The sequence below is a fragment of the Pholcus phalangioides genome, unplaced genomic scaffold (genome assembly GCF_987345545.1).
Source record: "Pholcus phalangioides strain wild (caught in Gottingen) unplaced genomic scaffold, Ppha-v1.0 ptg000017l_1, whole genome shotgun sequence".
NCBI classification, from domain to species: domain Eukaryota; kingdom Metazoa; phylum Arthropoda; class Arachnida; order Araneae; family Pholcidae; genus Pholcus; species Pholcus phalangioides.
In genome coordinates this window covers 25931106-25945272 of record NW_028301610.1, presented here as the reverse complement: position 1 = coordinate 25945272, position 14167 = coordinate 25931106, and the positions used below count along the sequence as shown (strand labels likewise).

Genomic DNA, 14167 nt, shown 5'->3' with positions numbered 1-14167 from the left:
GGATATGTCAAAGACAAATTTTATATCTCACCTGTCCAATATTGAGACACTGAAGCTAAGAATCACAGAAGCAAAGGAGACTCTTTTGCAATCAATGTTTGCAAATACTTGCCTTGAAATTTAGTATTGTTTACATGTAGCCCCACGCTACAAAGAGTTCTCATTGAAATGTGGTAGTTTATTTAACTTGAAGCGTAATAAACATCAGTTATGCACTGTTTGTGTGCAAATTTTATGTGTTATGTTGAGTTTTTCATGATACTTCCATTTGTGAGTGAAATTTGGAACTATTCTCTTAATTAATAAAAAGGACGACACTATGATTAGCACTTTAATGCAAACCACACTTTTTTTATGTCAATTTATTTTTTATCAACTTTTAAAATTTGTCAATCACTTTCTTTGTCACTCTGTGGGTAGAATGTATAAAATATAAGCTAAATGGTTTAAGTTTTATCAGTAGAATTTTTATTTTCAAATTAAAAAAAACAATTATCTATTATTTTGCAGTGGTATGATCTACAATCAACTGTTGAAGCCAAAGAGCTCATATTTGCAGAAAGTGTTAATAATCTGAGTGCTAAAGTGAAAGAAGCCACTACAATTCAAGAAAAAACTTTGAGAAAACCTGTTGTTAAAAAATCTTCCAGTGCTAAAGATATGGTTATTATTGCAAATGCAGCAGCATCTGGTTTACATTCATCTGCTGCAAGCTCAGTGATTGAACAAGAAATAAGCCAAATGAAAATTCCAGAAATACCTGAAGTTATAGAAATTATTGAACAGCTTGAACCATCAGAGAAATATTGGTTTAGTGGGGTGGAAAACATTCATAGTCTTGCTTTGGCTGATTTGGCTTTCACTCAAGGTTTCTCTCTTAGATCTTCTACTGTTATCTTAGAGAGAGCTCTCCAGCAATTGAAAGAATATTTTATTTCTAGTAAAAAAAAGAAAGTAAATTTCAGTCGTGGCTGCCTTGAAACGATGAATATGATGCTTCTACTTATTAATTGTTTTCAGTCTTTCTCAGCTGATGAACTCAGCAAATCTAAAACTCAATTGGTTTTCTTCCCTCTTATTTCAGAATGTTTTTCATTTTCTGAATGTATAGTTAGTTACTTGGGACCGACTGAAAGTTTGGCATTTTTGAAATATTTGCAAGTGTGGAAAAATGTCTCAATCCAAATTGAAGATTTTATAAGTTTGTTACAAAAAGATATTTGTGAAATACACATGGAAAACTTTGAATATGATGATCAATTCTTAATGTCTGACAGTAAACTTGATGTATCTTACATAAAGCTGGAAAAAACAGTCTTAGATGTTTGTGGATGGTCAATAGATTCTGTAAAACCTCGACCCTCTAAATATAGAAATTATTTGAAAAAATTATATAACTATTTGAAACAAGTGGCGAATGCTCTGATGTGTTATAAAGATGAAAAAATCATAGGTAAGTTTTTGTTCTTCCTTTCCATTAATCTCCATACTAATTCCATTTATATCAATAAATCCTGTATACTGATACTTTTCTTTGGTCTCTTGAACATTGTTGTTTAGAACATTCAACTTTATGAATTTTTTGTTGAGTACGTGGCATTTTTGATTTAACAAATGTAAAAATAAAACATGAAGCATACAAAATTTCTTTCACTACGGAGCGATACAAAAAATGTTATAATTCATACATGAATCAATTCATCTTAAATGGAAATAATGTGGAAAATGTTTAAAAATCGTTTTTAAAAAATGTGCGTACAAATCACACATATGTTTGGAATCATATATTTATAGTGATGTATCAGACACATTCTTGTAGTATCTACTGAAAATTAACATTAACTTTCCAAAAAAAATTATGCTTTGTTTATCTCTCATTTTAATCTTTATTTATTCAATTTTTTCTGCCAACCATGTACATCCAAGTACATCTCTTATTTCTGATAGGAGCGAAGTTGTGGGGACTGTATATGCACCATATTTCTTTAGGGTGAGCACTGTCATGAGTCCTGTCTACAAACATATATAATATAATCTAAATAAAATCAAGCATTCCACAATGAAAATGCCTCTCAAATTGTGAACCACACTTGAATCTTTAATGAATTATATAAATATTTGCAACATTAAATGAAACTGAAAATTAAACAAACAATTTTAAACATCCATTTAATTGTAATGTAGCCATGATCATTATATCAATTAAAACAACATTTTGCATTACTAAAAATTAAATTCACATCAATAATAAAAAACATAACCACAACTCAAAATGTTAATTATAATACTAGATCGGACTCAGAATTAAACAAATCATTTTAAAGAACAATTTAATTACAATGTGGTTGTGGCGCCGTTATATCAATTAGAGCAGCATTTCACATCATAAAAAAATTTACCTTATTAGTCACTGAAAAATGATAAAAGTCACTCAAAAAGCAAATCACTCACTCTACTTTACTCTGCCCTTAGCAGCACTGGCAAGAAAAATTTTATTAAATTTCATTTTGTTCCATTTTAAAATAAATTTCAAAGCAACTTGGTTGATCTGGCTTAAAAGAGCTGGACCTCCCTGCCCTAAACATTCCTGCCAAAAAAGTGTCAGACACAAATAGATTTCAACCACTATGTTTAAGATGATACCTTCTAACTTCATGTTGTGTGTGGGATCATGTGTCACTTCTGGAGTTTCATCCAAATGTGGGAACCAGACAAAGAGAGCATGTTTACAATTTGATGGCAGTCACCAAGTGAAAACACTATAGATTGATATGGAGAACTTCAAAAGGCTTTCCTGGAACATAAAACTAAGCATAGCTCTTAATCAGCAAAAGAGAGAAAAAGAAAGCATTCCATTCTAATTAATACATTCTACATTTAAAAATATTCATAGGAAAATGATCCGATCCCAGGTCCTCATGATGTGAGTCCATCAATATGACCACTCAACCACCACAGCGGCTCAAGGATATAAGCACTGCGAAGTCTAAGAAAATCATCAGAAAAAAATATGTTCAACATAACTGCCATAAGCTATAACATTATACTTTTTAAAAAAATAAGTTCCATGACCAATATTCTAAGAAATGTGATAATTATAATTACCCAAAATGTAAAAGAGAAATACATAAATATAACCTCGCATGATGTTTTGATTATCTGTTTCAGATTTGATAAATCTAATTAAAGTGTTATAGGCAATGCATAAGTGCCCCAATGCACAAGAAAAATGTTTCTTCAAACATAGTAGCACGAAAATTGTAATGTTGGCTGTAAATTACAATGTAATGTTGTAATATCCAACATAGATAGGAAAGAAAAAATCCCTGCCCATATTATCATTTATGTGTACCAAAATTCCTTTTTTTCCAATTTAAATGATTAATCCAAGGAAGTTTTCATATGTTGTGATATGAGCATCAACTAAACCATTTCTTTTTATATTTAAAACAATTATGAACTTTATGATGAACTGCCACCATCTGATCATCTTAATCATGTCTTGATAACTCTTAGTTTATTGAAATGCATAACATTAATATGTGTGTGTGGTTCAAAATCTTAGGAACAAGTCCATATACATCATATTTTAGTGTGCTGAAGGAAAGTCCACCAGACATTCTTCAAAAAATGGTTTTACAGAAGAAAATATCTCCTGAAAAGTATGTAACTAATTATAAGTACAAGCAATTTTTTTAACCACCTTTTTCTTACAACACTGCATTCACATCAATATTTATATAATTTTTCTGTTTGTGAGAAATGAACAACTGACATACTTGAGTGAAAAATCATATGTGTGGCTCAAAAAATCTGCACTGCTGGTAAAATTTTTGTTTATTTCTTTGGTAATCATCTATGAAGCTTTGTATTAGTATTGAACATTGCAATATTGGAAATTCACTTAAATCTCATGAGTATTAGTAATGTATAAGTGTGTAATATTTGTGACCAGCTAAAAATTGACTCTAGTTCATCAAACTAAATTTTAACAACTCAATGAATTAAAGAAAAATCTTTTGGCCTTTAATTTTTGAAAATCAGTAATCAAGTAATAAATCATTGAAATGTATTAAAGTACATTATTGCATGTTCACATTATTTGTGTGATAAAAACTTTTTAATTTATTTTTTTTTAGTATAAATGCATAAAATTTAGATTTACAGGGGAAAAATAAATTTGCTCTTATCTTCAGATACCATACTTGCTGCAGTGGTGTATGCAAGGAGGAAGGTTCTAACCCCCCCCCCCCCCCCCCAAGATTATAATGTTATTGTGCAGGGAAAAACTTAAACTCAGAAGAAAAAAATTTGAATCCCTCCCATAAAATTCTGCTTACTCATATGACTTGCAGTGTTGCAATATTGTAAAAATATTTAAGTGGTTCAGCATAAGGAGTATTAGCTATGCATGTGTCCATTGCTTTATAGGATTAGTTGGTTCTCTGAAATAATCATGCAAACTGAATAGAATTTAACATGGATAAAAGAATGGAAACTTGTAATCAATGTGTGCAAAAGAAATATTTGTGTATGAATTTCTCTCACAACTCAGTTTGGCACTTCTAGTCACATCATAATTATTTTGTCTTGTCATCATGATGGGTCCTTGGCTACAAAAAGTTTTGTGACTCAATTTTGTCTCTTTCATTTACCACGTTTATTGATTTTTCAAGATCTTTGTTAAAATTAGTTCCAATAAATAGAACTTGGGCATATTTTATTCACATCCTCAAATCATCAGATTTTGCTATGTCAAATCTTGAGTTGGCTTACTTGCAGGATCAAAACTACTGGAATCAGAAACTCCAGGTGAATTTTTTTTCAAAACACCCTTTATGCATGACTGTTTGACTTCTACCTTTGTTTCTCAATATTTTTTAATTGTAATTTTTACATTATAACTGTAGTTCCTCTAAAATTCTTCCACTGAAATTTTATCAATCACCAAAAATTGCCCCTTTCAACACATCACCCTGGATCTGCACCCATTAGGTGTGGGTACCATCTACATTCTGTGAGAGAAATTGTGAATTGCTACTTTTTGTGATTCGTTTGTTGGACTTCTTAAAATCGTGTTGTAGCAAAAAGCGTGTAACGTGAGGTTGCATAAAGTAAGGTATGCAAGATGGTCCATGATAAAAGATTTATTGAAAACATTACAAGTTTTGTAAGTGACAAAAAGACACTAATAAGTTTTGCCTTTTCAAAAAATTGAAGATCTTCTAAATGGGTAGAGATTATTCAAATGCTAAATACATCCATGTCAAACTTTTTACGAAAAGGAAAATGTGTTGAAATCATGCAAGAATTTGCAATATCATAAACCGGGTCTACTTTATGACAATCAGTACAACTTTGTGGGACTCATATGCCCCACAACAACTTTCAAATTTGCCAGGCTTTCATCATTTTGAGTCTCTTTTGCTAAATTTTGAGCTTTCACTGGTACTGTTTCGATTTGATTCAACTGGAGAACTTCTGTCATCCTTGACAAGTAAATATTCTGACCTTAGAGGCAATTGAGGAAAAACAATGAGAATTACCATGATTCTGTGTGCTATTTAGACGATATTGAATTGATGTGCTTGTATGACTAAAGCATAATGCAGAAGTCAGGTATACAAATACAAATACAATGCCACAACAGGCAAAATGCCCAATGAGGTGGTTGAGAAAAAGATGGCCATAAAAATATGGAATGTCATATATTTCAAAAATATAGCAACCCAATTAAAAATGCAATTAACAAAAATTATAAACAATATATACACATGATAAAATATTATACAATGCCCATAAAGAATACTTATGGTTGTTGTATTCTAAGTATGGATAGTTTCTCGATTCACCCCAACATGTTTATCGTATTTCTTTTTAAACGTGTCAACTGTGTTACAATTTACCACCTCCGGGGGTAAGCTATTCCATTTATTAACAACCCTATTAGAGAAAAATTCCCTGCGACACCATAACCTTGCATTGTCCCTCACCAATCGATACTGGTGTCCCCTTGTAAAAGCAGTCGATTGGCGGTGTACTAAAAGTTCATGGTCCATCCTATCCATCCAATTGAAAATTTTGAACATTTCGATGATATCTCCTCGACACCTGTGTTCATCCAATGTAAACATATTCAAAAAATGAAGTCTCTCCTCAGAACGCAAGCCCTGTGTGCCAATAAGGACACGTGTAGCTCTTCTCTGCACCCCTTCAACCAAGTCTATGTCCCTCTGTAGGTATGGTCTCCAAAACCTTACAGCATACTCCAGTCCAGGACAAACTAAGCCTCGAAAAAGCGGAAGAATGACTTTAGGAGAACGCGAAGATACTTTTTTGAAAATGAGACCAAGCATTCTATTCGCTTTTTTGACCACAGCTGAACAATGTTCAGAAAACCTAAGCTGCTCGTCAATGAGAATTCCCAAATCGGTGACCCTAGTTGCATCCGGGATAGTGACACCATTCAACTCGTAAGAGAACCGTGGTTTGTTCGAATCAAAATGAGCGACCATGCACTTATTAACGCTAAACGTCAGGCTCCATTCATTTGCCCATGCTGCAATCCTGTTTAGACTGGTCTGGAGTGACTCCCTATCGCTTTGATTCCTGATTACCCCTATTCACTTCACATCATCTGTGAATTTGCTAGTAATCCCATCGATACCCTGATCGAGTTTATCGATAAAAAGTGAAAAAAGTATGGGGCCAAGGACACTTCCTTGAGGAACTCCACTTGTGATGTCTGTCCAACCAGAAAATTCCCCGTTCACCATAACTCGTTGCGACATATCTCTTAACCACGATTCTATCCAATTCAGCAAGTTGCCCCCAATTCCAATCTCGTGTAAATGCTTCAAGAGTTTACCATGTTGGACCCGATCGAATGCCGAATACGAATTGTTACGAGAGTGAATCTTTGGCCTTTCAAGTAAAGCATAAATTTCTTTACTTCCCAGATAATTACCAAAGCTTCTTTGGCAATCTGGGAGTATCTCTGTTATGTTTACATAAGCGTACGAGAAGTAAAGGCAATTAGTCTTTCTGTTGCATTGGGTAAGAAATGTGATAGAACTACCCCTATTATCACTGAAGAAGCATCGGAAGCAAGGGTAACAGGTAGTGTAGGATCATAGTGCATCAAGATTCGTTTTGAGCAAATTTCTTCTTTGATCTTTTTGAATGCAGTCTTACACTTTTAGACCAAAGCAGATAGAATGAAAAGTTTGGGAAACTACGATTTAGAGGATAAGCAATGTTGGCCAGATTTGGACAAAATTTCCTGTCGAAATTCACCACGCTCAGAAAGCTTTTTATTTCTTGAACCAGGGTGTCTACCAACACAGGAAAGTCACAAAGTCCCGGAAAAGTTACGGAAGTCCCAAAAATGGCACAAAATTTGAGTGAAGGTTACAGATTTTTGATTGTCCAGAGATCTGTTTTTTTAATTTTTCCCCCTAAGATCTAGGCTTTGGAGAAGCTGTGGAATTCAATATTTGTTTTCTTCTCTCTCAGGTTTTATTCATTCTTTTTTTTGCCCCGGAGGGATGGATGGGTGAGCAGCAACAGAAAAGAACAATGCCAATATGTAGCCACCCTACATTGGGGCAGACATTATATGGGTGTGGCAAAAAAGCTAGTTAGGCTGGATGAACAAAAAAGAACTTTCCTTTCTTTGCTTTTCTGAACCTTTCAACATCTGTAATATTCCCTCTAAAGCAGTGTTCTCAGGATCATGTGATAATTCTTAGAGGAGTGGGGACTGTAATAGACCGCACAGTAGGGAGTCCTCTTGGGAACAATATTGGTTTTCCGCAGAAAGGACATGATCTTCCCCCCACATCGTGGAGCAGCGCTGTTGGATCTTTGGCAAGCCAGAGTTTTCACTGGGAGGGGGGGGGGGCTGTATTAAATTTATAGCATGAAAAAACAATGATGGTGATTGTCCCATCCTTTAGGGCTGCAGCCCTGTCAGCCCCATCCTTGTAAGGGACAAGTGAAAGGGCACCAATTTTTCCCCTGCGAAATAAATTTTTAATTATCACCCATTTTTTTATTTTGATCACGTTGATCTTTACCAACTAGCTATAGCAAACGACAAAATCGTACAATATACGCATGCAACAGAACGAGAGAGTTCAAGAGAATACCAACATTGGACTCATTCACCATTAATTGTGTTGCGACATAACTTTTAGGCTGAATTTAAAGGAGTACCACAGTGCTTCCAAAAGTGTGCGTCGAGACTTCTAGGAATGTCCTGGCGAGCTCAATTTGTGCGCACAAAACCTATGTTTTAAAGTGGTTCTTTTATATGGTGAAAAAAACTGCAGAACTTCTTGGAAAGCCGCCGATCATAGGCGGAGATAGAACTGGAAGTCTGAGGAGGGCACAATGATGATGATATGTGTGCAATTCATATATACATATATACATTAGATCAGTCGACTCCACCTTTGATGCTGGGAGCAATGCCCCCACGCCCCCCATATCTCCGCCCATGCCGCTGATGAACCATGAATTATGCCAGGGAGGCAGCTGACAAAAGAGAACCATTGGAATATGGTAACAAGCTTGTGATCTAGACCAGAGGTCTTTAATCTTTTTCCAGTCACGAGCACTCTTATATGTTTGACATACGAATGCATGAAATCTGGATGATTTTAATAATTAAATGTAATTTGCACAAGGGGTGTTTAAATGAAATGTTGATCAATTGCTCGCGAGCACCAAATTGGACACGATCATCAAGCATTCTGGGTGCTTTGGGGAGCACCATGTGCTCGCGAGTAACAGATTAAAGATGCCTGATCTAGATGGATACCTAAGCATGACGATAGAGCAAATAACAAGTGTCTAATATTGAACTTAAAAAGATGTGAATAGGAAAAGGAATATGTGAAATCCGTCCTTTGAAAGGGCCCTTGGTTGGTCTAGTGCAGTGTTCCTCAACCGCCGGGCCATGGCATCCGCTAAACTAGGCCATGAGTGGTTTATTGCTTCATTTTTACCCATTTATCTCCCATTAATCTTGTGCATGCCCAGGCCTTCCAATCAAGAAAAAGAAATCAACCGTGCCGCGGGATTCCAAAGACTAAGAAACATTGATCTAGTGGCCCTACATCTTGAAGTAAGGCCCTCTAAGCTGAGATCTTTAGCGAGCTCAGACCAAATTTTTCACAGACCCCGTATAGTGAATTTATAGTGTGAAAAACAAAAATGAGAATTATCTCATTTACTGTCCCCGGGCTGGATCAGACCTATACCAGGCTTCCCTCCGAATCAGAAAATCGGCTGCACTGTTTTTACCCTTAAACGATGATTTCGGCTCTCGTATATAAGAAACATTTCTTCTAATTTTTTTATTTTACCTGTGCCATTACGTTTTGCCTGCGTGCGTTAATGCAATCAGTAAAGAAATGGGCTCATTCATGTACATTCTATTAAGACAGTGTTGTCTTCTTATGCACATCCCTTTTTGGCAGGGGTGGCTTGAGCTTACCTGTTGCAAAGCCTTATATGCCGCCCTGTGGTGACCCTGGCAGGAGGCTGGCAGGGCTTCAGTAAAGGGGACCACGAGATAAACATGATTTGTGTGTGTGTGTTTCAAAAGAAAGCCACATACCATTGTGCGCTGTGCAAAATGTTCGTGACCATATGTCCCACTTTTGTAGTCGATTTTGCTGTTGTTTTTTTTTGTTCCAAAATTATTTTACCTCTTTACTACCCTCCACGTTAGTTGCCCTACCAGAATTCTTGAAAAATAAGTTATAAAGTCAGTGTGTGTGTGTGTGTGTGTGTTTTCATGAGCTCCTGCCATTGTTTTTGCTAACAGAATTTTGTTGTCATTTTTTGATAGACACATTATTTTAAAAATGTGTTTGCATAAAGTTTTACTGTGCCTTTTCGGAAACAATAATATGAACTCTCACGATGCCTCGAGAGATCTTTACAATTGACAATGCAAAAAATGCCTCCTATGCCCCCATTCTTCCCTACAGAGACTGATTCCATTACTTTTGGGTTGTCTTTCATGTAGTGTGATATTTTTTCTAGATAATCAGCATATTTTTGAATTCGGTTTTTCTCAATAGTTACCCTATCAACTATGCTAAAGTAGTATTAAAGGATACTGATTTATGTGAAAAGCTTCAATAATGTATTTTACATATTTTTTAAAAATCATATATTTTTTTCACTGTTGTGTAGGATTGAAAAGTTTGCTTCAAGTATGAAAGTTGATTTGACTCAAGTTCTCTTGGATTCATTCTTCTCAAAAATTCCACTACAGATGAAAAATGAGTGTGATTGTTTTTGCTACCCAGAAAATCAGGAACCCATATCTTCAGGCAAGTATGATGCTTATGACGCATTCACCTACAAAAACCTTCACGTACAAACTTTTGGTAACAAATTTGGATGATCTCTATTTGACGAATCAGTGATAAATCTGATTTCCTTGTCCAATCACACTTTAGAAAAAGGAAGCAGAAGGGGAAAGAAAAATAGAAGAAAAGGAAGAAAAAATAAGAAAGGAAAAACAGAATAGTAGATAAGAGTATACAGTAGATTTCTCTTTTCACCCTCATCTAACATGTTCTCTTTCGCTCTTATATGTATATAGTAGAAAGATAAATTCTTGTAGGGGAAAAACACAGGAGTATAGAATAAAACAGGGAGGAAAAGAAACAACAATAAAGCTTTGAGATGGTGAGGAGAGAGGAAGGAAAATACAGAACTGGATTTAATTTGTTCCACCTGTGTTTGGACAAAACAATTCATCCTTGATCGTAAATGGGTTACAAAGAAATGAATACTTTTGTTGAACAAAGTACTTTATTATATCACTTTTTTTAGTATACAGTGCACCAAAAATTTTAGACATTGTTTGAGATTACAGTCAGAAAAATATTAATTGCATCATAAAAAATTAGTTACCACTTATTGGAGTTTTTGCACATTCAGGATATGATCATATGGCTGAGAACATATAGTATTAATTAATTTAGATCAACACAATCAAGACACTGAATTAAATTTAATTAAAGGGAATATTTACTTACTTTCTGGTGATAAATGAGTCATTTACATTTAAGTATTTTTGTTACTGCGACATAGTAAAATAAGCCACTCGCCCCGACATGAAACAGAACAAAAAATACAAAAAAAGGTTAGGTCACTCACCAACTTGTATTTAGGACCTAGGGAGCCTGTTTAATCCCATCATGAAATTATAACTCGAATCAACACACTACTATTGCATTTAGTGCACTAAACTCATTATTGTCATGAAAAGACTAACCGTCCCTTAGCGCTCTCACTATAACCTTATCAGATCATGTCCCCGAAGTGAGTGTGGGAGATTCTCTCTTTTCAATGGAACAAAGGACTTTACGTGTAGTGTTTTTCGTCTTGAGTTTATTGGAATCTGATTTTATGATTGGTATAAAAAATTAAAAACTAAAATGCTGTGACCTGAAGATTATATAGGAAGAGTGTGATATTTCCTCTGATTCATTCCACTGTAAATATCTTCTGTCTCTTTGACTCCACAGATATCATAAAAAACAAGGCATGTTGTGGCGTGGCCATTTTTTATCGTATAAGCAAACAATTGGGACTTGATTGGGTCATAGAATTCATAGCATGAGAAAGAAAATACATATTTGAAATTAATACACAATCACAGAGTATTTTACTTTTAATTGACTTGTATTAAATATTTTAAGGTGGGAATTACAATCATGACAGGGTAGCGTGTAATTTATTTGCAAAAATAATAAAATTAGTTTTTACACTTTATAGACAACATAATGATAAAAAAAAAATATGAAAACAGTCAAGACAAAAAGTTTAGACAAAGCTACATTCACAGCAAAATAAAAATTATTTAAAATTTTCAAATTAACAATCAAAATAGAACGTCATCTAGATTAAATAACATATATAAAGTGCCAAAAACAAATAAAACGTTATTTCAAAAGAGTTATAGATACACCGCTCCAAAAATAATGAATCTATACCATACAATCAATCATACAAATAATTACATAAGATCTAATAACAATATATTCACGTTTTCTATGAATACCAGTCTAGAATCTATATTACAACAATAATACAACCACATGATACAATCCATCTGTATGTAAAATTTCTTTGTAACATAAATACAAAAAAAAAACAAAAAAAAAACTGTATATTGAACAATTATAAACCGACCTAAACCATAATAGGCTGTTGCTAAGAAAAATAATCTACGGAGAAACCCTGTAGACCTACTGGAAGGACAGGCATGTCCCTTGAGGTCAAAAGTGTATGTTTAATGTGTTTCTGTATATGCTTGTATATATGTTTGTATGTTATTAAAAAAAAAAAATCTAATCTGATGTTCCTTAATAAGCTCATCAATGAAGGTTTCCATTGAAGAAATTAAGTCTTGCATTATCTGCGGCATGAAATAATACCAAAAACTCCCAATGGAAGCTCTAAGATCGTTTACAGACAAATACTATTTATTATTTCTATAAATCTCTCAACAATATACCATAAAGATATTCCATAGGTTTGAGGTCGGGGAGGCCACATGCTGTCTAATCAAGAACTTCAATGTTATGCACATTGCACTAGGCTTTTTCACAACCTGCCTTGTGCACTGTCTGCCTGCTGCCAAGACCTGTCTGCATAATCTTGCTGAAACTCCCAACTCCCACTGGGGACTGGCCAGAGATTCACGAGGTAGTAATAGATCATCTTCTAGTGTCTGTATGTAATACTGAGCACTTTGGCAACCTTCAAGAAAGGCTATTGATACCTACCCATTGCAGAGGAATGCAGCCCAAACCATCAGTAAATTACCACCTTGTCTGAGACTAAAATTATTCCCGGGTTCCTTATAAAAATTGTGAAAATAATGTCCTCATCCATCTGGACTGTCCAAGTTCAACTTTTTCTCAAGACTGAAAATAACAATACAATTTCAATCCATATGACAATACATAGCCTTCCCGATCAGTGTTTTGCTCTATAAATATCACCTACAGATAATACTCAGCAGATAGACATGAATTTGAATGTTGTAAGAGAGCTGCAATTTCAAAAACAGCCTTTCCTTCTGATTTCAACTTCCATATTAAGCTTACTTCTTCAGAGCTGTTCTCTGTAGCTCACGGCATCTCAAATAACTAATGCTATTAGGCTGCGAACATAAATACTGAACAGTTTTGAAGTCATTTGTGGCAAGTTCGCATGCTTCAACAATCAATAGTGAAAATTCTTTAATGTGTCGAAACTTTTGCAAGGTCAAATTTCACTCTTTTTGCGAAAACTCATTTCCAATATGAATCACAGCACTGTTTATGTTATATAAATGTTCAAAAAATATTTTTAGAGAGAGAGAAGTAACTGATAATCCTTATTGTTTAATAATTTGGTTTCTTTCTAATTTATGAGAGAATTTCATAAGTGTCTAAACTTTTGCTGTGCACTGTATGAATGACAAATATGTAAAGAGTGGAAGCTTAGCACTCCTTAATCTATAAGAATGATAAAAGAAAAAAATATCATTTTTAGTGATACTTACAGCATATTATGCACGGGAGTGCTACTTTTTGGAAACTATGATGCGGAGAGCCTACAGCTTATAGCCATTATGGAAACTTGGACAAACGATGAGGATGAATCCTTCTTACACATCACTGGATACGATACTTTTTCTGAAATAGGAAATGTAGGAGGGAGGAAGAGTAGTGTGTGTGTGTGCGTGCTAGAGCAGTGTTTCTCACCTGCCGGCTACGGCCCGGTATCGGGCCGTGAGTGGTTAAACGTTTCATTTTTACCCATTTATTTCCCATTAGCCGTGTGTATGACCAGGCCTTCTACTCGGGAAAAAAAGAAATCAGCCAGACCGTGCGCTTCCAAAGGTTGAGAACCACTGTGCTAGAGCATGGATAGGAATTCAATGTCACAGAACCTTCAAAAATCTCAGAACCCAGAGATTTATAAATGAGTAAAAAATTCTTGTGTTACTGATGTGTAAACTGTTCTTTATGTTGATGAAATAGTGAAAAACAAATAGTAATCAAATTCAGACAATTTGGATGGCTAAACAGCTGAGAAACTTTAATTCATAATTTTATAACCTGACCTTTTCGTCAAGAACTGCAAA

General features: G+C 34.6%; 1 protein-coding gene across 3 annotated transcripts in view; it reads left to right on the top strand.

Annotated features, from left to right (window-relative positions):
- The window catches only part of Sptz (zinc finger FYVE-type containing 26 spastizin), a 273621-nt gene that overhangs the window by 67740 nt on the left and 191714 nt on the right, over positions 1 to 14167 (top strand). For all 3 annotated transcript variants that reach the window (XM_089246450.1, XM_089246451.1, XM_089246452.1), the window contains exons 13-15: positions 511 to 1453; positions 3566 to 3662; positions 10210 to 10349. In XM_089246450.1, coding sequence (XP_089102576.1) covers positions 511 to 1453; positions 3566 to 3662; positions 10210 to 10349 — 1180 coding nt within the window. The remainder of the gene's footprint in view (positions 1 to 510; positions 1454 to 3565; positions 3663 to 10209; positions 10350 to 14167) is intronic.